The sequence below is a fragment of the Prionailurus bengalensis genome, chromosome C1 (genome assembly GCF_016509475.1).
Source record: "Prionailurus bengalensis isolate Pbe53 chromosome C1, Fcat_Pben_1.1_paternal_pri, whole genome shotgun sequence".
NCBI lineage: Eukaryota > Metazoa > Chordata > Mammalia > Carnivora > Felidae > Prionailurus > Prionailurus bengalensis.
Window position 1 is genome coordinate 33,274,535 of NC_057345.1, and position 25,690 is coordinate 33,300,224.

Here is a 25,690-nt window from a genome sequence, read left to right on the forward strand (position 1 = left end):
TAAGTTATAATATATCCTTATATATGCAGCTGTAAAAGAGAGGGCGATTCTACATAAACATATAATATGGAAAAATCACCAAGTGTATTTTTATTTACAAAAAGCAAGCTGCATAAGTATATATGGTATGCCATCATTTGTGTAAAAAATATGTATATGAAGGAGAACTGTATAATAGTATTTATTTATATAGGCATAAATAAATCCCTGGAAGGGTACGTAAGAAACTAATACCAGTAATTGTGTATTTAGTGGAGGAAAAGAGGCAGGAAGACAGGATAAAGATGGGAAGGAGTTTTCACTGCATAGCTTCGTTTACCCAAACATACATTAAACTACGCGAATGTACCATGTAGTGTAAAACTTAGGTAACTTATTTTAAAATTAAATCCAGCCACATTCTCTGCTTTAGATCAGATTTCTTTGTTAGCACTATGTTTGCTAGTTACTCATCCAGCATTTCCCTGATTGGAAAAAAAAAGGTCATGCTTAATGTTTTATTTGTGATATTTTTCCTTCAAGATTTTGGATCTGCAGCAGAAATTAGAACATGCTCATAAAGTCTGTCTCACAGACACTTGTATTTCGGTAAAGAAGCAACTAGAGGAAAGGATAAAGGAAGCACTAGGAAATGAAGCGAAGACAAAGCAACTATATCAGGAGGAACAACAGAAGAGGTAAGAGGAGCAAAGATGTCAGTTTCCCATGGGCCAACCTGATTGAGTTTAGCAGGAATGTCAGTTTACGGATCTATTTCCTCTGTGTTCCCACTGCAGTGAACTACATTACACAACTTCTTGTATATAACACTGGTTACACTGTATTCGAATTGTTTTTCCTGTTTGCCTTTCACAAAAGAGTGTCAGATTCTTCAGGGCAGGGGTTATTTCTCGTTGCTCTGAGCCGGGTGCTCGGGGTGCACGAGTAAATTTTCTTGAATGACTGACTAGATTACCTATGAAATATGATACTCTGGGCTTTGCTTTTCCAACTCTCACATGATTGGCATAAACTGAAAACTAAAGGAAATTGATTTTTGTATTTATCACCTGATTTCCTTGAAAGAAATTCCAAGCACTTTACAGACCTCTTAATCATCAGTAATCTGTCACCAAATAGGAGCTTTCATTTTTTTCTAAAATTATTATGATTACTATTAGAATTCTTACTTAAATGATCTTCCTGGATGCCCTAAACTTCAGTAACTGATGCTTCTTATTTCTATGGCACTGAAGAGTGAACCACATATGTTTTTTTTTTAATTTTTTTTTAATGTTTATTTATTTTTGAGACAGAGAGAGACAGAGCATGAACAGGGGAGGGTCAGAGAGAGAGGGAAACACAGAATCTGAAACAGGCTCCAGGCTCTGAGCTGTCAGCACAGTGCCCGACGCGGGGCTTGAACTCACGGACTGTGAGATCATGACCTGAGCTGAAGTCGGCCGCTTAACCGACTGAGCCACCCAGGCGCCCCTGAACCACATATGTTTTAAGAAAAATATGGTTTTAGCCACTGAAAAGACATGCAGACATTCACATACATAATGAAGCTCAGAAATTTATTTTCAGCTTTAGCTAAAAGCTCTAACATCAGCCCTGGCACTAAAAGGTACTCAGTAAATACTCAGTGAATGAATAATGTGTAAGTAAGTAAATGAATGAATGTATGAATGAATAATGAGCTCACTCAGGGAAGTACAGTAGAAAAATACTTGTCTCACTGCTACAGCTAACAGGATGGCAGACCATCCTGTTGTAATACACTTAGATCCTGAATAAACTATAGTAAGTAAACCTTTTAAGTGTTGCCCACAATAAACCAAGAGAAAGTGCTAAGAGCAAACATACAATAAGCTACAACAAAAATGATGAATGGGGCAAACAAGCTTCTAAGTCAGGGGGCAAATAATAATATCAGCCCCAGGTTTGAGAAAAGGAGCTGAGGAAGTTTGCCCCAAGGGGGAAGAGGTGAACTAGAGATTCTAATATTAAAGCTGGGAAGCTTGAAGGAGCTGAAGTGTTCCCAAACAGGCAGCCCCCTGGCTTTCCCAAATTATCTCTGGAGGAAAACAACCCCAATTTTGATATTAAAGATTCCCATTTTTTAAAAAAATTTTTTTTGATGTTTATTTATTTTTGAGACAGAGAGAGACAGAGCATGAACGGGGGAGGGTCAGAGAGAGAGGGAGACACAGAATCTGAAACAGGCTCCAGGCTCTGAGCGGTCAGCACAGAGCCCGACGCGGGGCTTGAACCCACGGACGGTGAGATCCTGACCTGAGCCGAAGTCGGACGCTTAACCGACTGAGCCACTTGGCGCCCCTAAAGATTCCCATATATTAAGTTTAGTCAAATGTAAGCTTACAATGAAAAATCAGCAAATAACACAAGGAAGCTGGCTACCATAAATGATAGTCGGTAGAAACAACAAACACCAGAGTGAGTTGTAACCCCCAAGAACTCCAGCAGCTGGGATTATGAATAATAGATTGTAAAACAACTCTATGAAGTTTTTAAAGAAACACAATATGAAGGAACCCTCATACGCTGTTGGTAGGAATGTAAATTGGTGCCGCCACTGTGGAAGACAGTATGGAGGTTCCTCAAACAATTAAAAATAAAACTATCATATGATCCAATAATTCTACTACTGGGTATTTACCCAAAGAAAATGAAAAAACATTAATTTGAAACGATACACACATTCCTATGTTTATTGCAGCATTATTTATAACAGCCAAGATATAGAAGCAATCTGCATGCCCATTAGTAGACAAATGGATAAGGAGGATATGATGTGATGTGTGTGTGTACCATACATAATGGAATATTATGCAGTCATAAAAAAGGATCCGATTGTGCCATTTGCAACAAATTGGATGGACCTGGAGTGTATTATGCTAAGTGAAATAAATCAGACTGAGAAAGAGAAATACCATATGACTTCACTCATATGTGAAATCTAAAAAAAAACAAATGAACAAACAAAAAGCAAAATTGGACCTATAAATACAGAGAACAAATTGAGGATTACCAGAGGGAAAGGGGGTAGGGACATGGGCAAAATGGGTGAAGGGGTGTGGGAGATAAAGGCTTCCAGTTATGGGATGGATAAATCATAGGAATAAAGCAGCATAAGGAATATAGACAATGGTATTGTGATCGCATTGTATGATGACAGACTGTAGCTACACTTTTGGTGAGAACAGCATAATGTATAAACTTGTTGAATCACTATGTTGCTATGTTGTACACCTAAAACTCATGTAATATTGTATGTCAACTATAAGTAAAATAACACAATTAAAAATAACTCAAAGAAAAACATTTTTTAAAAAGGGACAAAAGATGTAATTCAAGAATAGAACAAGGAAAAAGGCTATTTAACTTTCCTGAAACTAGGTTTTTTGTGTCTAAAGTGGGATTAGTAATACCAGCTCAATGCATCTTCTGTGAAGCCTGGCTGAGATGAAATATGTTGAAGTAATATTTAAGCTAGCTATAAGAGAATGGAATACTGTAGGGTAGGGAAATTCTTCTCTACAAAAAGAATAATATAGTATACATTGTTTCAAAACCTGGAGGAAAGCAACTCCAATTTAGATATTTAGATATAACCTACTTTTTTCACTGTTCTGTTTATCTTCTTTTAAATCTTCTAGAACATTATTTTCACAATGTATCATAATGAATTTAATCCGTTATTGCTGGATATTTACATTTTCCCCAGTTTCTTGCTATAATAAACGATATAATATTTTATCCTTGTAGTCAAATTTTTGTGCACATCCTTTACTACTTCCTTGGAATAAATTCTAGCAAGTACAATTGTAATTATAACTACTTATATGAAATTTAAATTATTAAAGAGCTATATAAAATAAAAAGCATAAATCCTTCAGATTTCTGTTCTTTGGCAGTAACCACTTCAAGTGATCAGATTTTTTCTATGCATATGCATATATTTTTTGTTGTTCTTATTTTGTTAACAGAAGTTGAGCCATTTAAATTATATTGCTTTGGAATTTGCCTTTTTCACCTAACAATATTACATGGGTAACCTTTAGCCACTTAAGAGCTACAAAATCTTAGACAAGTTTATCTTTTCAGTGCCTGTCTGTACCAACTTCATAAGATCATTGTGCGGATTGAATGAGTTATAAGTGGTTGGTTGGCTTATATTATCAGTATATGGCGCATAATAAGCGCTTGTATCAGTCCAGGTTCAATCAGAATAGAACTAGCAGGAGAAATACATGTTTAGTAAGAGATTTGGTATGGGGATTTGCTCTTTTTTTTTTTTTTTTTTTTTTTTAAGAGAGAGAGCACACACGAGCTGGGGAGAGGGGCAAAGGGAGAAAGAGAGGATCTCATGCAGTTTCCACATTCAGCACAGAGCCCTATGGGGTCCTTGATCCCACAACCCTGGGATCATGACCTGCTCAGAAATCAAGAGTCAGAAGCTCAACTGACTGAGCCACCCCGGCGCCCCAGGGGTTTGGTGTCTCATGCAGTTGTGAGCAGGGCTACACAGCCTGTAAGGCTGTCTTCATTCATCTTATGCTGGAGCTTGAAGTCCACTCAGGAAGTGAAGATGGGTACCACAGGAGGGAGAGCAATGTCAAGCTAAACCTATGAGCACAGGATGGACCCATGTCAGTTCTCCCTACCTCCAAACCTGATAAAGTAGGCGTCCTGCAGGAGAAGATGGCCCCCTCATCAAGGACCTAAATGGACACCTGGCCCAGGAGCTGGGGAAGGTGAAGGAGGACCCGAGGGAAGGTGGAGAAGTTGCGGGCCTGGCTGTTGCCTCATGCAGAGGTGAGCAGCAGATACCTGGTGACGGGGATGAGCTACAAAAGCACTTGGTCCGACTTTCCAAGTGTAAAATCCAAACTGCTTCACTTCCGCCCTCCATCCCCTGCACCAGTAAACTGTACGCCTTGTAGCCCACTCTAATCAGAAACATACACAGAGGTCATGCCTAGCCAAGCTGACACATTACCAGCCACTACTAAAAAGGTGCTGTTATTATTCTTGCAATATTTGATGTTATTTTTGTTACTATTGCCATCATCATCTTCAGTAAAGTGAGAAATGTTCATTTTTGCCAGAACAAAATGTTTGGGGATGAGGGAAGTATCGAGAAAAGGAGGCTAGAAAGGTAAGCTTGACCTGGGTCCTGCTGGACCTAACAAGCCACATAAAGGACCTTGGACATGTTCATGGAAGACACTGGTTCACAGCTTTTGTTTCCTGTAAGGTCTAGATCTGGTTTTGGTATTAGGGTGATGCTGGTGTCATAGAATTGAGTAAGTGTCCCCTCTTCTTTGCTTTTTCTGGAAGAGATTGCAAAGAATTGCTATCATTCCTTTTCCTCCTCCTCCTCCTCCTCCTCCTCCTCCTCCTTTTTAAAAATGTTTACTTATTTATTTTTTGAGAGCGAGAAAGTGCAAGTGTGAGCAGGGATGGGGGCCAGAGAGAGAAGGAGAGAGAGAATCTCAAGCAGGCTCCACACTGTCAGAGTGGAGCCTGACGCGGGGCTCCATATCACAAACTGTAAGATCATCACCTGGGCCAAAATCAAGAGTCAGGAGCTTAACAGAGGTGCCCCAACATTATTTCTTCTTTAAACGTTTGGTTGACGGGGCACCTGGGCAGCTCCGTTGGTTAAGCATCCGACTTCGGCTCAGGTCATGACCTCGCGGTCCGTGACTTTGAACCCGCGTCAGGCTCTACGCTGTCAGTTCAGAGCCCAGGGCCTGCTTCGGATTCTGTGTCTCCCTCCCTCTCTGCCCCTCCCCCATTTATGCTCTGTCTCTCTCTGTCTCTCAAAAACTGAATAAATGTTAAAAAAATTTTTTAATAAATAAATAAATAGAAATAAATGTTTGGTTGAATTCACCAGTGAAATCACCCGGGCTTACTGCTCTATTTTTGGAAAGTTATTAAATATTGATTTAATTTCTTTAATAGGTATAGGCCTATTCAGAATATCTATTTCTCCTTGTGTAAGAGCTGTTAGATTGTGTCTTTCAATGAATCAGTCCATGTCATACAAGTTATCAGATGTGTAGGCATAGAGGGGTGCCTGGGTGGTTCAGTCAGTTAAGCATCCAACTTCAGCTCAGGTCATGATCTCACAGTCCGTGGGTTCGAGCCGCGCGTCAGGCTCTGTGCTGACAGCTCAGAGCCTGGAGCCTGCTTGGGATTCTGTGTCTCCCTCTTTCTCTGCCCCTCCCCTGCTCATGCTCTGTCTCTCTCTGTCTCAAAAATAAATAAAAACATTAAAACAAAAATTTTAAAAAAATGTGTAGGCATAGAATTGTTCAAAATATTCCTTTATTGTCCTTTTAATGTCCATAGGATCAGTTGTGATGGTTCCTCTTTCATTTCTGACATTAGTAAATTGTGCCTTCTTTGTTTCTTGATTAGCCTGGCTAGCGGTTTGTCAATTTCATTGATCTTTTCAAAGAACCAGTTTCATTATATTTCTCTATTGTTTTCTTGTGTTCAATTTCACTACTTTCTGCTCTGATTTTTGTTACTTCTTTTCTTCTTCTTTCTTCAGGATTATATTGATCTTCTTTCTCTAGTTTCCTAACATGGAAGCTTAAATTATTGATTTTTGATCTTTTCTTTTATAATATTTGCATTTAATGCTATTAAGTTTCCCTCTATGCACAGCTTTTGTTTCCTCTCACAAATTTTGTAAGTTGTATTTTCATTTTCATGTAAAATATATATAATTCATAATATTTTTAAAACTTCTCTCAAGACTTCTTTGACATGTATTATTTATAAGTATGTTGTTTGATCTCCAAATATTTGAGGATTTTCCAGCTATCCTTCTGTTATCGATTTTTAGTTCCATAATATTATTTTAAACAGTTGTGTGGCATTCTGTAACACAGATATATTATAATTTATGTGAAATGCTTTTTAGATATTTTTGCTGTTACAAATAATGATGTAACAAATATCCTTGTACATAGACTTGATGACAAGTGTTATACAAAGGGAGGCTTAGGATGCTGTGATAGTGCATAGCAGAGACACCTCGTCTGGTTTGGGGAACTCAAGAAAGCCTTTCTCAAAGAAAGCTATTCAAGTTGAGTGAGAGATATTTGGGATGGATGGCTAAAAGAGAATATTAGGGAAAGGAAGGTCTGGAAGAGGAAGATAAGGAAAAGGAGTTGCAAGGAAGGAATAAGTGTAGAAGATGACTTATTTCAGGAAGTGAAAAAAAGTTCATTTTGCCTGGAGCAAAATGCTTGGGGGTAGAGGGAGGGCAAGTGAAAGAGGCTAGAAGGGTAAGCTAGCTCATAAGCCATATTGAAGTGTTTGGACTACATGATATGATGAGATTGTGGTTTAGAAGGACCACTCTGATTGCTATATAAGGGATAGATTGAAAGAGAGGTTAAGGCTATTGGGGAGACAGAGAGTTTTATCAATCCACTGATTTCTTAATTTCTTTTTCCTTTTTTGGCTGGGTATAGTATATGTTATTGATGGTAATGACAAGGTAGGGTTCCCCAAGTCCCTCCCCTTCTTCAGGAGGTCTAGGATAGAAACTGTGGAGGTCAAATGATTCTCAGTGTGTTAAGGGATGCATTGGGGCAATGACTCCCCAACAGTCCTTCCTCTTGCTCTCGCTGGGACTGGTGGTCCAGGAGGCTCTTACTCCTTGGAGGCCATGTGGACCCTAAGGTCTGCCACCCAGTTGGTGTAGCCAAATTCATTGTCATACCAGGAAATGAGCTTGACAAATTCGTCACTAAGAGCAATGCCAGCCCCAGCATCGAAGATGGAAGAGTGGGTGTCACTGTTAAAGTTGCAGGAGACAACCTGGTCCTCAGTGTAGCCCTGAATGCCCTTGAGGGGACCCTCCAATACCTGCTTCACCACCTTCTTGATATTGTCATATTTGGCAGCTTTCTCCAGGTGGCAGGTCCGATCCACAACTGATGGATTATGGGTAGGGACACAGAAGGCCATGCCAGTGAGCTTTCACTCAGCTGGGATGACATTGCCTACAGCCTTGGTGGCACCAGTAGAAGTAGGGATGATGTTCTGGGCAGCCCACGGCCATCACACCACAGCTTCCCAGAGGGGCTGTCCGTGGTCTTCCAAAGGGCAGTGATGGCATGGACTATGATCATAAGTCCCTCCACAATGCCTAAAGTCATCATGGATGACCTTGGCCAGAAAGGCCAAGTGATTTGTGGTGGAGGAGGCATTGCTGACAATCTTGAGGGAATTGTCGATTTTCTCATGGTTCATGCCCATCACAAACATGGGGTCATCAGGAGAAGGGGCAGAGATGATGACCCTCTTGACCCCACCCTTCAAGTGAGCCCCAGCCTTCTCCAGGGTGGTGAAGACCCCAGTGGACTCCACAACATACTCAGCACCAACATCACCCTATTTGATGTTGGCGGGATCTTGCTCCTAGATGATGGAGATTGCGGATGCCTGGGTGGCTCAGTCAGTTAAATGTCCAACTTCAGCTCAGGACTTGATCTCAGTTTGTGGGTTTGAGCCCCACATCAGGCTCTGCACTGATAGCTCAGAGCCTGGAGCCTGCTTTGGATTTTATGTTTCCCCCCCCCTCTCTCTCTCTCTCTCTCTCTCTGTGCCCCTCTACCACTCATGCTCTGTCTCTCTCTCTCCCTCTATCTCTCAAAAATAAAATAAACATTAAGATTTTTTTAAAAAAAGAAGATGGTGATGGGCTTTCCACTGATGACAAGTTTCCCATTCTCAGCCTTGATTGTGCCATGAAATTTGCCATGGGTGGAATCATAGCGGAACATGTAGACCATGTAGTTGAGGTCAATGAAGGGGCATTGATGTTGACAGTATCCACTTTGCCATAGTTAAAAGCAGCCCTGGTGACCAGGTGCACAATAGGGTAGGGCCACATTTGTTTACTCTAACCATCACCACCATATCTGGGGGATGCAGCTGGCACTGTACCAGGAAATGTGGCCATCTGTCGAGTGGGGAGGAGCAGAGAGCTTTCTTAATCTCATTCATTGGCATAGCTGGTTTATTTGTTAGTCTTTGTTCAAGCTATATGTAATATAGGAGTTAATTTCTAACATATTTATGAGTTGCTCTTTAAATGTTGACTTCCTATATTTCAATGCCGTTCTCCAACTCCTAAATTCTATTGAGGTAACTCAACTTTCTTTAGTTCTAGCAGTTTAAAATTTCCCCTTCAGCCCCAAAGCTTTTCTCTTAGTCTGGCCCCTTGATCAGAAATTCAGAATGGAACCAAAAATGGGAATGCAAGCTGGTGCAGCCACTCTGGAAAACAGTATGGAGGTTCCTCAAAAAACTAAAAATAGAACTACCCTACGACCCAGCAATTGCACTACTAGGTATTTATCCACGGGATACAGGTGTGCTGTTTTGAAGGGACACATGCACCCCTATGTTTATAGCAGCACTATCAACAATAGCCAAAGTATGGAAAGAGCCCAAATGTCCATCAATGGATGAATGGATAAAGAAAATGTATACACACACACACACACACACACACACACACAATGGAGTATTACTCGGCAATCAAAAGAATGAAATCTTGCCATTGCAACCACGTGGATGGAACTGGAGGGTATTATGCTAAGTGAAATCAGTCAGTCAGAGAAAGACAAAAATCATATGACTTCACTCATATGAGGTGTTTAAGAGACAAAACAGATGAACATAAGGGAAGGAAAACAAAAATAATATAATAACAGGGAGGGGGACAAAACAGAAGAGACTCATAAATATGGAGAACAAACTGAGGGTTACTGGAGGGGTTGTGGGAGGCGGGATGGGCTTAATGGGTAAGAGGCACTAAAGAATCTACTCCTGAAATCATTGTTGCACTATATGCTAACTCATTTGGATGTAAATTTTAAAAAATAAAAAATAAAATTAAAGAAAAAGAATAATAAAGAAAGAATGGAACCAAAAAGAAGTAGACAGTAATAGCTGGGAATTGCTGAGGTTTATAATGATGAAACAGGTGAAGGGGGTGGTGCTGGTGCAGGGGTGGATGTGAATGGGAGAAGTTCAGCTTAGAGAGCCTGTAAGCCTGCACTTAATATCGGGAACCATGATAGGAGCTGGAAGTGCTGGAGGTTGAGAGTGAGGAGTCCCAAGTCTCAAATATCAATCTTTGCCAGTAAACTATCAGTTTTTTCAGAAAACTGAAGTTAGAGAAAGGGAGCGCTTGTCCAGTCTCAGTACTTTAATGACCCAGCATGTAAGTGCTACCTCAGCATCCTCATCATATTCTTCTGGGTAATCTCCTAGATCCAAAGAGCCTTGTCGGAAATCTTCCACAACTATAGTCTGATGAGATTCCCTCTGAAGGAGTTAAGTGCTTTTGGCCCTTTTGAAAAAGGGTGAATTTCCTCATCAAACACAGGCTCGTTTATGATTCAGCTCCTGCAGCCTTAACGTGTGTGCATTAGTATCAGTAGTGTTTGTAACTTACAACCCTATATTGAACCAAGAAAATCAAGGGACTCAACTTGTAAAGCAGTGAGGATGCGTAGAAATAACAGAGGATTCAGGGTTAGAGCCCCACCTCCATCTTGTCCTAGCAAGTTAATTAAAACTCTCTGTTGCCACAGCTTCTTCTGTGAAATAAGGGGAGTTATTTTCTTTTTCAGAGGTGTTTTTTTTTTGGTTTTTTTTTTTACGAATGAGAGAAAGAATTGAGAAAAGCCTCACAAAGGAGGTCCCCTGTGTCGGTCTCTTTATTTTATGGACACATACCCGACCTCATTGAACTAATAAAATCCCTTGTGATGGTATAACAATTTTAGGTCAAAGAATTTCATAAATCCGGTGTGATTTAATGTACATTAATTGCCCTCAGGAAACTCCTAGATCAGAATGTAAATGAGCTACAAAAGCAAGTGAGAATCTTACAAGATAAAGGGAATCAACTGGAAATAACCACTTCTCAGCAACAATCCAGAATTCAGCAACAGGAGGCCCAACTTCAAAAATACTTGGAAAACAAGAAAGAAAAATCGGATGAGGTAAGAAAGTAAATAGACATACTTTCTCAGTTTTCCTGTTTCCATAGACCCGAGTGATCTAATCGTAGCTAATAATAGCTAGTAATGAGTGCCTAGCATTTTACCCCTTAGGTTTATCGGGAAAGCAGAAACTACTCTAGGTATTTCAAGCAAGAATGGGTTTAACACAGGGAATCACATGCTTACAAACTGTTGGAAGGGAGATGTAAGGGTGAGGAGAAGGTCAGAAAGAACTGCTGCTGGCCTTTAATAACCCCAGTTCAGAAATCCCAGGGAGGGGCGCCCGGGTGGCTCAGTTGGTTGAGTGTCCGACTCTGGCTCAGGTCATGATCTCACAGTTTGTGAGTTCAAGCCCCACACAGGGCTCTCTGCTGTCAATGCAGAGCCCCCTTCATATCCTCCGTCCTCTCTCTCCGCCCCTCCCCTGCTCATGCTCGCGCTCTCTCTCTCTCTCTCTCTCAAAAAAATAAAACATTGGAAGGAAGGAAGGAAGGAAGGAAGGAAGGAAGGAAGGAAGGAAGGGAGGAAGGAAAAGAAAGAAAGAAAGAAAGAAAGAAAGAAAGAAAGAAAGAAAGAAAGAAAGAAAGAAAGAAAGAAAGAGGGAGAGGGGAGAGGAGAGGAGAGGAGAGGAGAGGCCCCTTCCCCCACCTGTGCTACCAAGAAGGTCTGGGAAATGTAGTTTTCAGACTTCCAACCTTACAGCACAGATTAAAAAAAAATTGTTTTTTCAGCATCTCAAGAGCAACAGAGAACTGTCAGAAAAGCTGTCCAAGTTGCAGCAAGAGAAGGAAGCACTGTGTAAAGAATATGCGCAACTTTTGAAGCAGATGGATGCCCATATGAGGTAAACAAAAAAAGTTCTGGAAAGGGATTTCATGCCTTTTCCCAAATACACCCTTTTCATTTGCCTTCATGCTTTTATTCCCCTTCACATACTTGGCTCAGTCTGGACCACCCCCTCCCCATTTCAACTCTTCATTTCAAATCCTAATTCTTAGACTAGGAGTCACCTTCTCCAAGAAGCCCACCTTCCTTCCTTCCTTCCTTCCTTCCTTCCTTCCTTCCTTCCTTCCTTCCTTCCTTCCTTTCTTTCTTTCTTTCTTTCTTTCTTTCTTTCTTTCTCTTTCTTTCTTTCTTTCTTTCTTTCTTTCTTTCTTTCTTTCTTTCTTTCATCTATTTTTGAGAGACAGCGTGAGACAGAGCACGAGTGGGGGAGGGGCAGAGAGATAGGGAGACACAGAAATCATGAACCGTGAGATCATGACCTGAGCCGAAGTCGGACGCTTAACCGACTGAGCCACCTGGGCACCTCTCCAAGAAGCCTTTCTTGACCCCACCAGCCTGGGCTGGGTGAAGTACTCATTCTTTGTATCCTCCTCCTAGCCCTTTGCACATGCCTCTTTGTACTTATTTCAGAGCTTGCCACTTTGTCTTGAAATAGTGTGAGTTACTACCTGTCTTCCTCACCAGACTGTAGGCTTTTCAAGGGCATGGGCCATGGTCTTATGCATCTTTTTATCCATAGTTCTGATTATATAGTAGGTGCTCAATAAAAAATGTGTTTCTGAACTTCCTTCTCTTTCTGCCATTCACTGTTCATCATTCCACCAGATTCCTCCCACTCTCCTCCTCTCTGGAATGTAGCAGAGTAGTTCAGAGTATGGACTCTGGAGCCATATTGCCTGGGAACAAATCCTGGTTCTTCCAGAAACTAGCTGTGCGACCTTGGGTGAGTTATGTAACCTTTCTGTGCCTGAGGTCCCTCATCTTTAAAATGGGTAAAATAACAGCACTTACCTCAGAAAGTTGTTTTGAGAATTAAGTAAATCACTATATGTAAAGCACTTACTTAGAACAGTGTTTAGCACACAGCTACTATCATATCTAGTTATTGTTCATTGTTTTTTCCGTGATCCACCTTTCTCCTACCAGCTCTGTAGTCTTCTGCTCTATTCCTTCCATTAGGCTGAAATTTCTTATCCTCTTGTGTTCTTACCTGCGTAATTATCACATTGATGAGAATGATTTAAAAACCCCTGTTTACTGCTGTAGAGCAGAGTGTTTTTAGAGTCACTGGTATCCCTTACCTTGCTTTGATCATCATAATACTGAAAAATGTAGAAACCATGGTCAGGGGAGTATGTGTGGTTCAGTTCATGCTGCTTACAAACCTAAAGCTAGAACTCAGTCGTCTAATAAGCTCTTTAGGGGCACCTGGGTGGCTGAGTTGGTTCAGTGACAGACTCTTGATTTCAGCTCAGGTCATGGTCTCACAGTTTGTGAGTTCAAGCCCAGCTTTGGACTCTGCACTAGCTCTGCTCCTGCCCTGCCCTGCTCACTCTCTAAATAAGTAAGTAAGTAAGTAAGTAAGTAAGTAAGTAAATAAATAAATAAATGTGAATAACCTATATAGGGCTCTTTCCACATCTTGCCTTGGTATTAGAGGGAGTTGAAAGAATGAAGTGCTAGGTCTAGGGCATATAAAATGCCACAATTCCTGACAAGTGAGTTGATCCTGAATCTAATATGTGTAGAAATTGCTTACCCAGAATCCTTTCTGTGTTTACTCCTAGTCTCTGTCATTTAAACATAGTTTTATGACTTTACTATCATAGCTTGGATAAAATTTTATATTCTCTTCCTCTTTTTTTTTTGATGCAAAAAAGGTGATTTTATTAAAGCACAGGGACAGGACCCATGGGCGGGAAGAGCTCTCTACTGCAAGTGTGGAGGTGACCCTTTTATAGAGTCTGGGAAAGATAAAGTCAAGAGGAAGTTTCCAAAGAGACTTTCACATGCTAAAGACTTACTGGAAGCCTAGCTATTGTCAAGCTAAAGTTGTTTATCTCTTTAGCAAAGCATTATCATTAAGACCGGAGGGAGTTCCTGGACTTTTGGCCATTGATGGGATTGCCTTTTTGTTGTAAACTGGTAGTGACTATTTGTTTTTTGTCCTTTCCTGTTTTGGGATAGCTGGGAGTGTCCAAGGACTATCATACATGTCCTACCTGCGGGGGTGGGGGGTTGCTGTTAGCCTGTACTTTACCCCCAGCTTGCCCCATGCTCCCCACTGAAAAATTTTGACCCTTAAATCTTTAAGGTTGTTGAAAGTGGAAGGTCTCATCTTCTGTAAATTCTTCCTGCTGAGTAAGGGTGTAGAAATGTCCCTACCTATAAGGGTCAATATTGTTCAGTTGGGGAAGGTATAGGGGAGTTACAAAAGACAGAGGCAGCTGAATCCAAGGTGGACAATGTGTATGAACCTTCCTGAGTAGAAAGGATCATCTGTTGGCTTGAAGTTATTGCAGTGATGGAGTCTTAGCACCAGGCAGAGAGACATGGCATAAAACAGCAAAACATGATTAGAATAACTAGAAAGATTAGCCCAAGTAAAAGTCCTTTGGTAGTTGACAAAAATCCTCCAGTTCAGAAATTTAACCAATCATTAAAGGAAAGAGAGGGATTGTTTCCAGCACCAATTCAAGTATTCATGTCAGTTAGAAATCCGGAAATATTTTTGTGGTCATCTGGAATGTATACACAGCATTTTGTTTTTATGAGAGTACAAGTTTCACCTTGTGCAGCAGTTAAGACATCTAATACTATTCTATTTGGTAGAACTGCTCTATGCATAATGTTATTGAGAGTCATTGAAGGCTTTAACTGTGTAACAGGTGGTGTTTAACCATCATATAGACTCTGTTTTGTTTAGTAAGCAATTAGTCAATCAATAAAAGGTACTTTTATAGAAACAAGAAAAATACAGGTTAATGGTTAGAGCAAATTACAAACCCAGTGTTTACCAGTGCTACCAGTGAGATTTTTAGGTGTCAGGCTTGAAGCATCCTCCAATGGGAGTGGGAACAGGCAGCAGGAATCAGATGGGTTTTTCTGATTTGTAATTCAGATGTCTCTTGTGATCCTTTTGAATGGCCCATTTTAAGAAGGAATTGTTAGTATAGATTGGGGAAAGGAGAATGAAAAAGAAAGGTACAACCATCCTAAGAGAAGTTTGAGCAAAAGTTTGAGGTCTTCCACGGGTTTACAAGAACAAGAAGGCACATTAGTTTGCTCATTGGTTTTCTGAAGGAGATACGGGTTTTATTTTAGATATAGGAGCCCGTAAAGAGTGCCCCTCTAATTTTACTTCAGTGGGAGTATATGATATGACCCCGTAGGGGACCTTTTATTTTGGAGTTAAATTCCCTACTGTATTGGACTTTCTTTTTTTTTTTAATTTTTTTTTTCAACGTTTATTTATTTTTGGGACAGAGAGAGACAGAGCATGAACGGGGGAGGGGCAGAGAGAGAGGGAGACACAGAATCGGAAACAGGCTCCAGCCTCTGAGCCATCAGCCCAGAGCCTGACGCGGGGCTCGAACTCACGGACCGTGAGATTGTGACCTGGCTGAAGTCGGACGCTTAACCGACTGCGCCACCCAGGCGCCCCTGTATTGGACTTTCAATTTACCAGGTCTCCTGGGTTTATATGGATGGGGTGGGTTTCTGTAAATGTCAGATCAGGTTTAGGGAGACTATGGTTTGCATATCCACTTAAGAGATTTATGAATTAACCTGGATAATTCGAGTGGATAACTTAATAAAGTGAATAATTTAATAAAGGACTATAGTCTTTATCTATTGATAGGTCTACAGGGAGAAAAGTCTTTTCATACAATCTTTGGGGAATCCATCCCATTTTCCAGTTGTTTAGATAATCATATGCCCCTGGGGTTTTGTTATTATCACCACAGAATAACAAGCAAGAAGATTGTCCATACCTGTGGTATTATGACAATTTTTCTGAAGTTTACCTCAAGTTGTCTAGTTTAGGCAAACAACATTTAAGACGATCAGAACTAGAATTTAACATTCATAAAGGTGTGTTATTGAAACCTGTTATTGAAACCTCTAAAAACCCTCATTTCCAAAGACAGCCAAATGGAAACCAATTTGTTTGTAGAACAAGTTCAGTTTTAACAAACTTGGCCTAATTATTTACAGAAGTTCGGCAAGAACAGTTATTGATCATATATATCTTTTAAATTTTACTTTGCTGGAACTTCTTAGAAGGAATCTCCAGATTGAACTTTTTAGTAGCCTCTCCAGGCCAGAAGCCAAGCCAAGTACTTGCTGTCAGACATGCCTGCAATACCTGTAGATTTGGGCGAATTCCTCTTCACAAGGTGTCGAAGATATCCCGAGGTTCCTGCACCTGCCAGGAAGTGACATTCTTTACTCACCTGGTTAGGCTGCTGGGAACTTAGCCAAGGAGCTTTATGGCTCCATGTGTCATAAAGTCAACCTTAGTTCCTTTTAACTGTATGGTCATAACTGAGTCTATGCATGTCTCTCAAATGTGACATTCCAGTTAAAGCCTTGGTAAAATTACCAATATTTCCAATGGTGTCCTGTTCCAAGGCGAACAGATTCTTATTGAACTTATGTAGCAGTGAGACATACACATGGAGACGGACACCAAGGCTTTTCTTTACAGGAAGCACTTTTATTTGTGCCAGCACAGGCTCAGCGGGCTAAGACCCAAAAGGCTGAGCCCTGAGCACCGTGGGGGGCAGGAGAGGGTTGCCTTTTGTACAATTTTTGCTCCTTTGTCTCCCACATATGGTAACCTACAGTCTGAATGGGCGGTCTATGTTACAGAGTCGTGAGGAATGTTGCGCACGTGCACATAGCCAGGTTGCCTTCCCTTGTCTTGAGGTTTTCACCACATTCCTTAGGGAGGGGCTCTACCACACTTATGCAAACAAGTATGATGGCCACGGAAGAAAGAATGCTCACTGAGAGCTTTTGAATTTGAGAGGGTTTAGGTAGAGAGAAAAGTTAAATACTTTGTACACAAATAAATACTTTATGACATTTCTGTATAGCACAGATATCTTGAGAAAGTTTCCTTAATCTGGAAGAGCAAATGTTAGAGAACCGGCAATACTTCAAAACAAGAGCTGCAAAACGATAACCATCTTTTTCAGTTCATTTAGTCCCATGTTACTAATTCTTCTTCTGTTTCAATGCAACTTTTTAGTTCTGAAAATTCTTACCCATCTTAATATTAATCTTAAAGATGTCAAATGCCTGTATGTATCCTAAAAGTTCTTTGTATAAGTCTCCTTGAAGATGAAACATGTTTTCTTATACGCATCCAGAACAAATAACTATAAATGACAAAATCTCAGAAACGGACATTGGTAACAATCTAATATGAGAGTTCATTAAGATGCAATTGACAGGGGCGCCTGGGTGGCTCAGTTGGTTGAACGTCCGACTTCAGCTCGGGTCATGATCTCATGGTCTCTGAGTTCGAGCACGGAGCCTGTTTCGGATTCTGTGTCTCCCTCTCTCTCTGACCCTTCCCCGTTCATGCTCTGTCTCTCTCTGTCTCAAAAAAATAAATAAACGTTAAAAAAAATTTTTTTTAATTAAAAAAAGATGCAATTGACAAGGAAATTCGGTTATTTTTGTGACACATAACACTTCAATAATCGGCATAGCCAAATGCCGACCTTATTACCAAAACATATTAAAACATCAGGATTTGCATTTATATTGGAGCATTTACCCATGTATTTACCCATGCACTTACCCGTGCAACACAACCTAAGGTTTACCATGAATGACAGTGTCTTCCAAGTAACTTCACATACCAAAAAAAAGGCCTAACTGGTCAAAAAGACTTCATTTACAATTTAAATCTTGGGAAGTTTGTTAAAACCTTAGAAAGTTACAGAGCACAACCTAAACACGATTACTGCTCATTACAAATTTTATTTATTCATTTAACCAAGGTGGCACTGAGAGATTCCAAAGGCAAATATATAGGGTTATATAGTTGTTAGCAGAACTTAGCTCCTTTCACATTGAGAAGTTTTAACTTGAAGTAATCAAAGACTTGATAAAGAGGAAACCCAAAGCTTTGGTTTTTTCCGGCAGACCAGAGAGAAAAATTTTGCATATTATTTTTTTATCAAGAGCAGATCAACAATCCAAGAAAACTTTTGTGTTTTGAGCAGAGAGAAAAGCAGAATTTTAACCTTATACCAGTGTACTTTTAAAATCCATTCGTTGCAACCTTTGTGCATCCTAACCACACATGAAATTCCTTTCCAGAGATTTTCCTTCACGAACCTTCTACAACTTTCCTTTGCCATCAGATTTGGTTCCAAACCATTTCTCTCCAAACAGCCCTTCTCATTTAGGACAAAATTACTTTCTTTTACCTTCCACAAAAATGTATTTCCATTCCTTATATTCTTCTTACACATTTCCTACATTTTTACATACCGAGTTGTTTCCCTTATTTCCATTAGTCTTAACTACATTCAGCAGAATTTTAACTCTTAGAAACCTTAGTTTCCAGTGAAAACTTAGTAGTAACCGATTGTGAACTGTTACCAGAATTCTTTAGATGGCAAATTTATGAACCACTTAAGCACAAGCATGTTTGCCGACAGACCCAAATAGCCTTAGTTTCTCTGCAATAAGAAGTCAAAGCGCAAACCTAATTAATGTTTTAGCATTCCATTCTATTTGGAAAAGACCTAGATGTCCAATGAATTCTATCCCGTTCATTATACAATCAAAACTTTAATGTTTCAGGTTACCAAAGACTTTGAAAGCTGTCTTAACAATTACTGCTGAAAACTTCAAGACAGACAAAATTAACCATTATTTTAAGTCATCTTTTTGCTAACAAATTGCAGAGGTAACCTGAGCTTATTTGACCTTCGGCAAACCCAGATAGAATAAAAAAAAAGTTTTATATTTAATGCTGATAAACAGGTTTATCTCAAACCAGCAAACTTAAATTAGCTTAACTACCAAAAATGTTACCCCTGCATCCACTTAAAAGTCAATCAGTTTGTTCCCCGTCTTTAGTTTTTACCTGGAACATCAGCGGGGAATATGAAGTGGGGAGTCCAAGGGGGTGTCCTTTACTCCTTGACTTAGAGGGTGGGAGGAGGAGCCAATGGTGCCTGAGGCACCAATGATGGTATAGGAACCAGTTGTGCAGGCTGCACCCAAGGTGGTGCAGAAATAGGAGGAGGGGGAGGGGAAGGCTGAAGAGGTGAGGTTCTACCCAGAGGCCTGAAGGCAGATAAAATTCCAGAGGGCAGAGAGAGAGAGAGAGAGAGAGAGAGGTCTACTTGGTCCTAAAGCCTGTCCACTTGGACAGATGAGCAGGCATCAGGTTTTTTGTTTTGTTTTGTTTTGTTTCCAAAGTGGAAATATGGAGTCCATGTCAGGTAGGAGAAGGCAGACATTTGTTTCCCTGAAACAAATGGAGTTTTGGCAGCTGCTTGGGAATATTCCTTAAAGTCCCCGTCCCTAGGTAGACTAACCACAGTTAGTTCCAATTATAGCCATTAACCCAGGAAATGAATGAAGGAGAGGCCCTCACATCTATTAGCAGAACAGAGAGAGAGTCAAGTGTCCCCTTCATTAGGGATGGCCTGGGTTTCCTCCAGCAACTTAGTTCTATCAGGAGGAGGCCTGTTTAGACATCCAGTATGTCAGGAGGGAGTTTACTAACCAAACACATTTAGGCAAATACATTCTGTAAGAGGACTTTTCGTCTGGGTCCTGATTTAGAGCTGTGAATGCCTGGACCTAGGGTACCTCTATCCATTTGCCAGATTTCCTGCAGAAGATATCTAACAGCTAGATCCTAGTAAGGCCATGCAGTGTTATGGGAGATCAGTCCTTTCCTAAATTTTGCAATGCAAATTGTCTCCACTGGATTGAAAAGGCATCTCAAGGGAGGATCCCTGAGAACTGAAGAGGAGCTCCCATGTTCCTCCTTCCTAGAGAGAGAAGTAGAGAAGGTCCATTACTACGGAGATCCACCACCTCACCACCACCCCCCCCACCCCCACCCCCCCCACCCCCCCCCCGCCGACTCCCGACTCCCAGTTGGCGTCCCACACGCAGGATGTGTCAGAGGTTCCTGGTGTTAAAGTGACCTGAGGCATCCCTCGAACAAAGTTGCTATGATCACTGACTGACCAGCCAACTAAGGGCCCCTGAAGGAAGGATGCTAGGGTCCCTCCCTCCCTCCCCCGGCTTCCCCATTGCATCCTAGACTACAGATGGGTGCTGACGTATGGACTGAGTTTGCCTTGTCAAAAAGGCTGAGAAGAAACTGCCATTTTTAACCCAAGGAAAATACTGGAAAAGTTTTACAAGGGGGAATTAGCCAATTTTGTAATGTAAGTAGCAGTTAGTAGAAGACGTTGACAGAAAACAGTAAAGATAGAAATCTATCATGATCTAAGCGACTTTCCAACACATATAGGCTTTACAGCCAGCTTCCCTGAGAAATGGTCCCCAGTTGGGTTTTAATTCAATTGAGTACTGGTTTCGGCTGGCTCCTAGTGGGGGTCTCCTGGCCAGAGGCGGCTAGTCCAGAGATTTGGAGGGGAATTACCAATGAGGAGGAAACCTCACACTGGAGTCTTAGGATCGGTGGCCGTCCTGGTGACTTAGGTGGCTGTCCCGTGCCCAAGACAGACAACTTTGTATAAGGACAGGAATGAAGAGAGGGCATCAAGCTTCTGGGTCTTATTACCATTCCCGCCAGGGTACTAACTTTCAGCCAAAAGGCAGGCTTTTTCCTTCCCATAGAGTAGCCACAGCTAGAGGATTGCAACCTAAGCAATTGACATGAAAGTGTTCCAATTCGACCACATTCCTTGAAAAGCCCCTGAAATGAGAGTAAAGGAAGAAAAGAAAAGGTACTCATCAAGTTTGCACCAAGGCTCAGAGTCCAGATGAAAAGACTCAAAGCTCCCATGTAAGGGCACCAAAATGATGGGATTCTTACCACATGTAATCTTTTGTGTCCAACTTCTTTTGCTCAACATATTCTATGATTTTTGATGCTCACGTATAGTCATAAATATTTGTCATTTTATCTTAAAATTTTTTGCTGGCTGTGAGGCTGGTTATTCTTCCATGTTATTTTCCCCTTGCCTTTGAGACAGTGGATCCTGACCCTAGCTGCATGTGCCTGGGCACCAGCATAGATTTAGTTAGATCAGAAGCAGTGGGGATAGGGCTTAGGGATCACTGTTTTTATAAAAGCTTCCTCATGTGATTCTGATGTGCCATCCAGTGTTAAAAAACACAGATTTAGGAAAGAAAATGGAAGGAACTGTCAAAACTCGAAGTTCATTTTTGTTTTCATTCCCCTGATCCCAGTCCTGGCCTTTATGGACCATGCCTAATTTTTCCATGTTTTCCCAACCACTCTTCCAGAGGAACAAATTCCTTGCCTTTTTGAAAGAAAAATAATGGAAAAGTCCATCTGGTTCTACTCGAACATAAACAAAAAGTTGTCCCTAAATTTTAAAACATGAGTATTGTGCTGCCTCATAGATCTAGTAGTTAATAAAACCAAAAATAAACTTAGAAAATGCATGTGCTCGTCAGGCAAGTTGGCCAACAGAGCTTCTGACCAAAGCAGAAAGTGTGCCAAACAGCCAGTCAGCAATGGCGAGGGAAGGCTCCAGCCTCTCACCAGCTGTACTGCGTCAATATACTCTTCAAACCATGCATAACACTACAGGAAGAAGCCTGAGTATCAGGCAGTAGGAACTAGTTAGGTCAACCCTAATCCACTCACTTAATGGAACTTCATTCCACTGTAAAAGATGGGGGCCCTGAAGGTGAGACAGCAGCATGAGGAAATGCTTACAATATAATAAATGAAAAGGGCATAAGATAAAAATTTTAATATAGGTAAGATTTAAGGAAAAGATGCTTATAAAAAGACTAGAAGGAAATACAATCACTATTTTAATACTAATCATATTGGGAGTTGGGTTTTCTTCCCAAATTTTCTATAGCTTATCATCTTACTTTAAAAAATAAATTAATTTCTGGGGCACCTGAGTGGCTCCAGTGGGTGTCTGACTTCGGCTCAGGTCATAGTCTCACAGTTTATGAGTTCAGGCCCCGCATCAGGCTCTGTGCTGGCAGCTCAGAACCTGGAGCCTGCTTCGGATTCTATATCTCCCTCTCCCTCTGCCCTACCCCTGCTGGTACTCTTTCCCTCTCTCTCTTTCGAAAATAAATAAAACATTAAAAACAATTTTTAATAAAAAAAATTTCTTTTTTTAAATGTTTATTTATTTATTTTGAGAGAGAGAGAGAGAAAAAAAAAAAAGAGAGAGTAGGGGAGGATCAGAGAGAGAGGGAGAGAATCCCCAACTCCGCTAACAACACAGAGCCCGACCTGGGGCTTGAGCTTTAAGCTCGACACTGACAGTGTGGATCCTTCCCCCTCTCTCTCTCTGCCCCTCCCCTGCACCTGCTCTATTTTTCAAAAATAATGAACTAAAAAAAAAAAAAAAAAAAAAAGGACATAATTTACAAGGCTGTACGACTCTCTTGCTTGGAGTAGCTCTTCCATCACAGTTTGATTAGAATTAGCATCTAGATAAGTCTGTTTTGCTCCTCCCCTCCAGCTGGTTCCTAGTACTTGTATAAAACAAAATATCAAACCCACACATATTTGGTCAATTTATGACAAGGAAGCAAAGAACATACAGTGGGGAAGAGACAGTCTCTTCAATAAACAGTGTTGTGGAAACTGGATGGTTACATGCCAAAGAATGAAGCTGGACCACTCTCTTATACCATACACAAAATTTTACTCAAAAAATGGATTAAAGACTTGAATGTAAGACCTGAAATGTAAGCCTACAGATAACACAATATTCAATGGTGAAATGCTGAAAGCTTTCTCTAGTAGATCAGAAGATATAAACTTTCTGTTATAAAACAAATAAATCATGGAGATGTAATGTATAGTATGGTGACCAGAGTTAGTATTGTATTGCATCTTTGAAAGCTGCTAAGAGAGTAAATCTTAAAAGCTCTCATCACAAGAAGAAAAGTTTCTAGGGGCGCCTGGGTGGCGCAGTCGGTTAAGCGTCTGACTTCAGCCAGGTCACGATCTCGCGGTCCGTGAGTTCGAGCCCCGCGTCAGGCTCTGGGCTGATGGCTCAGAGCCTGGAGCCTGTTTCTGATTCTGTGTCTCCCTCTCTCTCTGCCCCTCCCCCGTTCATGCTCTGTCTCTCTCTGTCCCAAAAATAAATAAACGTTGAAAAAAAAATTTAAAAAAATTTAAAAAAAAGAAAAGTTTCTATATATGGTGACAGATGTTTGACTGTAGTGATCGTTTTGCAATATACACAAGTATCAACTCATTATGTTACACAGCTAAAACTAATATAATGTCAATTATGCCTCAATTTAAAACATAATGAAATTTAATTTCATTTTTAAAAATTAAAAAATAAATTTCTTACTGGAGAAATCAGCAACATCTGGTTTGCTTGGCTTTGCTGGCATTATAGCATTAGGGTAGAGTGGGAGATCACAGGCTCTAAGGTCAGATTCTTCTTTGTACAAGTAACTTCCTTTTGGGTCAGGAGTCTCAAGAGCACCCTTAGGTTTGTGATTCATTCGGACTCACAGAACTCAGAAAAGCTGTTATACTCATGGTTATGGTATATTACAGTGAAAGAATACAGATTAAAATCAGCAGAGGAGAAAGGCACATAGGATAGAGTCCAGGAGAGACAGTATGCAAGCCTGTTGTCCTCTCCCAGTGGAGTAGAACGGACAGTACATAATCCTACCAACAATGATGTGTGGCAACACGTATGAAGGTTTCCCAACCAGGGAAACTCACCTGAGCCTTGACATCCAGAGATTTTTATCGGGGGTCAGTCTCATCGGTATGGAGTGCCCCAGTGATTACCGTTAACTACTCAGTCTCCAGACTCCCAAACCCCCAAGGTCAAACTGACACAGCATGGCCCAGGGCCCTAGGAGAACAAAAATGCACTCACCATAAATCATATTGGGTTGGTTTTTTTTTTGAAATGTTTATTTATCCTTGAGAGAGCACAAGCAGGGGAAAGACAGAGAGAGGGGGACAGAGGATCCTAAGTAGGCTCCGTGCTGACAGCATAGAGCCCGATGCGGGGCTCAAACTCATGAACCGCGAGATCATGCATGACCTAAGCCGCAGTCAGATGCTCAACCGACTGATCCACCCGGGTGCCCCGATCGTGTTGTTAACATAAAATATTGGTGTAGTCCAAGGCCACAGGTATACAAAGATGTTATTATCGAGCAGGATATCCCAAGGCCTTAGAGAGCTAGTCAAGGAATGTGAAGGGTTTGGATACCTCAGTTCCACTGAGTAAACTCTACTGCCCAGCCTCCACGTCCTGGTTCATAGAGAAGGAGATTGGCTGCACAGCTTTGCTTTAAAATCAAATGAGAAAAAAATAATAATAAAAATAAATAAATAAATAAATAATAAATAAATAAATAAATAAATAAATAAATAAATAAAATCAAGTGAGGTGTGTGAAAAGCCTGGAGCACAGGTTTTTAGTTAGCTGGTAGTTCCCTTCCGTCAGGGCTTCCCCCAGTTTAAGTATCAGAGGTAAGATCAGACAGTTGACATGTGCAAACTGCTCAGCACCGTAGGCCTGAATGACTGTGCCCTCAAGTGTCTACAGTACCCAGAGTGGATTCCTCATTCCTTAAACACTTTCTGTTTCAGTTAAAAAGGCATTACCCAAATGTCTAGGCATTCAGGGAAATCAGGGGGCTACAGAGACCATTAGAATAGTTTCTTCTTGTTTGGAGTAGTTGTGGTTTTTTGTTTTTTGTTTTTTAAGCTATCAGGATGTAATTAACCACAAATAAAAATAAAGTGAAACGAAAGAAACCAAAACTTGACATCGATTTGGACCAAAATTTTCTTTTACATAACAAGAAATCTGGAGGAAGGTGATTGTTGGGGTAGCTTTAGCTGCTCAGTAGTGTCGTGAAGGCCCAGGCTCTTTCCTTCCTTTCGCTCTGCCATGCTTGGTGGGTCAGCACCTTTGTCTTTAGGCTTGTCACATCATGGTTACAAGGTGGTGACTGTAGGGGCAGGTGGCACAAGCTCAGCAGGAGGCCAGCCAGCGCATAGAGGGCTGGTTTCTGAAGTTCCTGGAAGTGCCCAGCAAGCATACCTTTGTCACAGGTCCATCCCTGTAGCCACACACACACACACACACACACACACACACACACACACACACACCTGGGACCCACCCACCTTTCTTGAGATCAAGAGCTCTCTGTGGGCACCTAAATGAAATCTGGAATCTGGGTTTTGCCAGCAGGAGCGAAGAAAGGCTCTAGGTACACTTAGCCTGCCACAAGTAGTCTGTTTATGATGAAGTGGAAGTGGTGAGGGATCCCTCCCAAATATGCCCAGGGCTTTCTCTCAAGCTTTAGGTTGCATTAGAATCCCCAGAAGTGTTGCTAAAACACAGATCCACTCCCAGAGTTTACTATTCTGCGGTTCCGGGAGAGAGCCTGAGGCTTTGCACCTTCGAACAAGTTCCCAGGCGATGCGGATGTTGCTGGTCACAACGCAGCTTGGGGAACACTGCTGTAGGCTGAGAAAACCTGGTTTAGGAACGTTAGCTACAGCAGTGCTTCTCAGTGAGCAGTGGTTTGCCTCCCAGGGCAAGGGAACATTTTGCAATGTCTGGAGACATTGGTACGACTGGCATCAAGTGGGTAGAGGCCAAGGATTCTACAAA

The 25,690-nt window shown here is 41.1% G+C and overlaps 1 protein-coding gene and 1 pseudogene across 6 annotated transcripts in view; one reads left to right on the forward strand and one right to left on the reverse strand.

Annotated features, from left to right (window-relative positions):
- Positions 1-25,690, forward strand: part of CCDC30 (coiled-coil domain containing 30) — a 130,974-nt gene that overhangs the window by 89,839 nt on the left and 15,445 nt on the right. For all 6 annotated transcript variants that reach the window (XM_043574613.1, XM_043574612.1, XM_043574614.1 and 3 more), the window contains 3 exons: positions 523-677; positions 10,889-11,054; positions 11,786-11,898. In XM_043574613.1, coding sequence (XP_043430548.1) covers positions 523-677; positions 10,889-11,054; positions 11,786-11,898 — 434 coding nt within the window. The remainder of the gene's footprint in view (positions 1-522; positions 678-10,888; positions 11,055-11,785; positions 11,899-25,690) is intronic.
- On the reverse strand, positions 7,494-9,384 carry LOC122480356 (annotated as a pseudogene).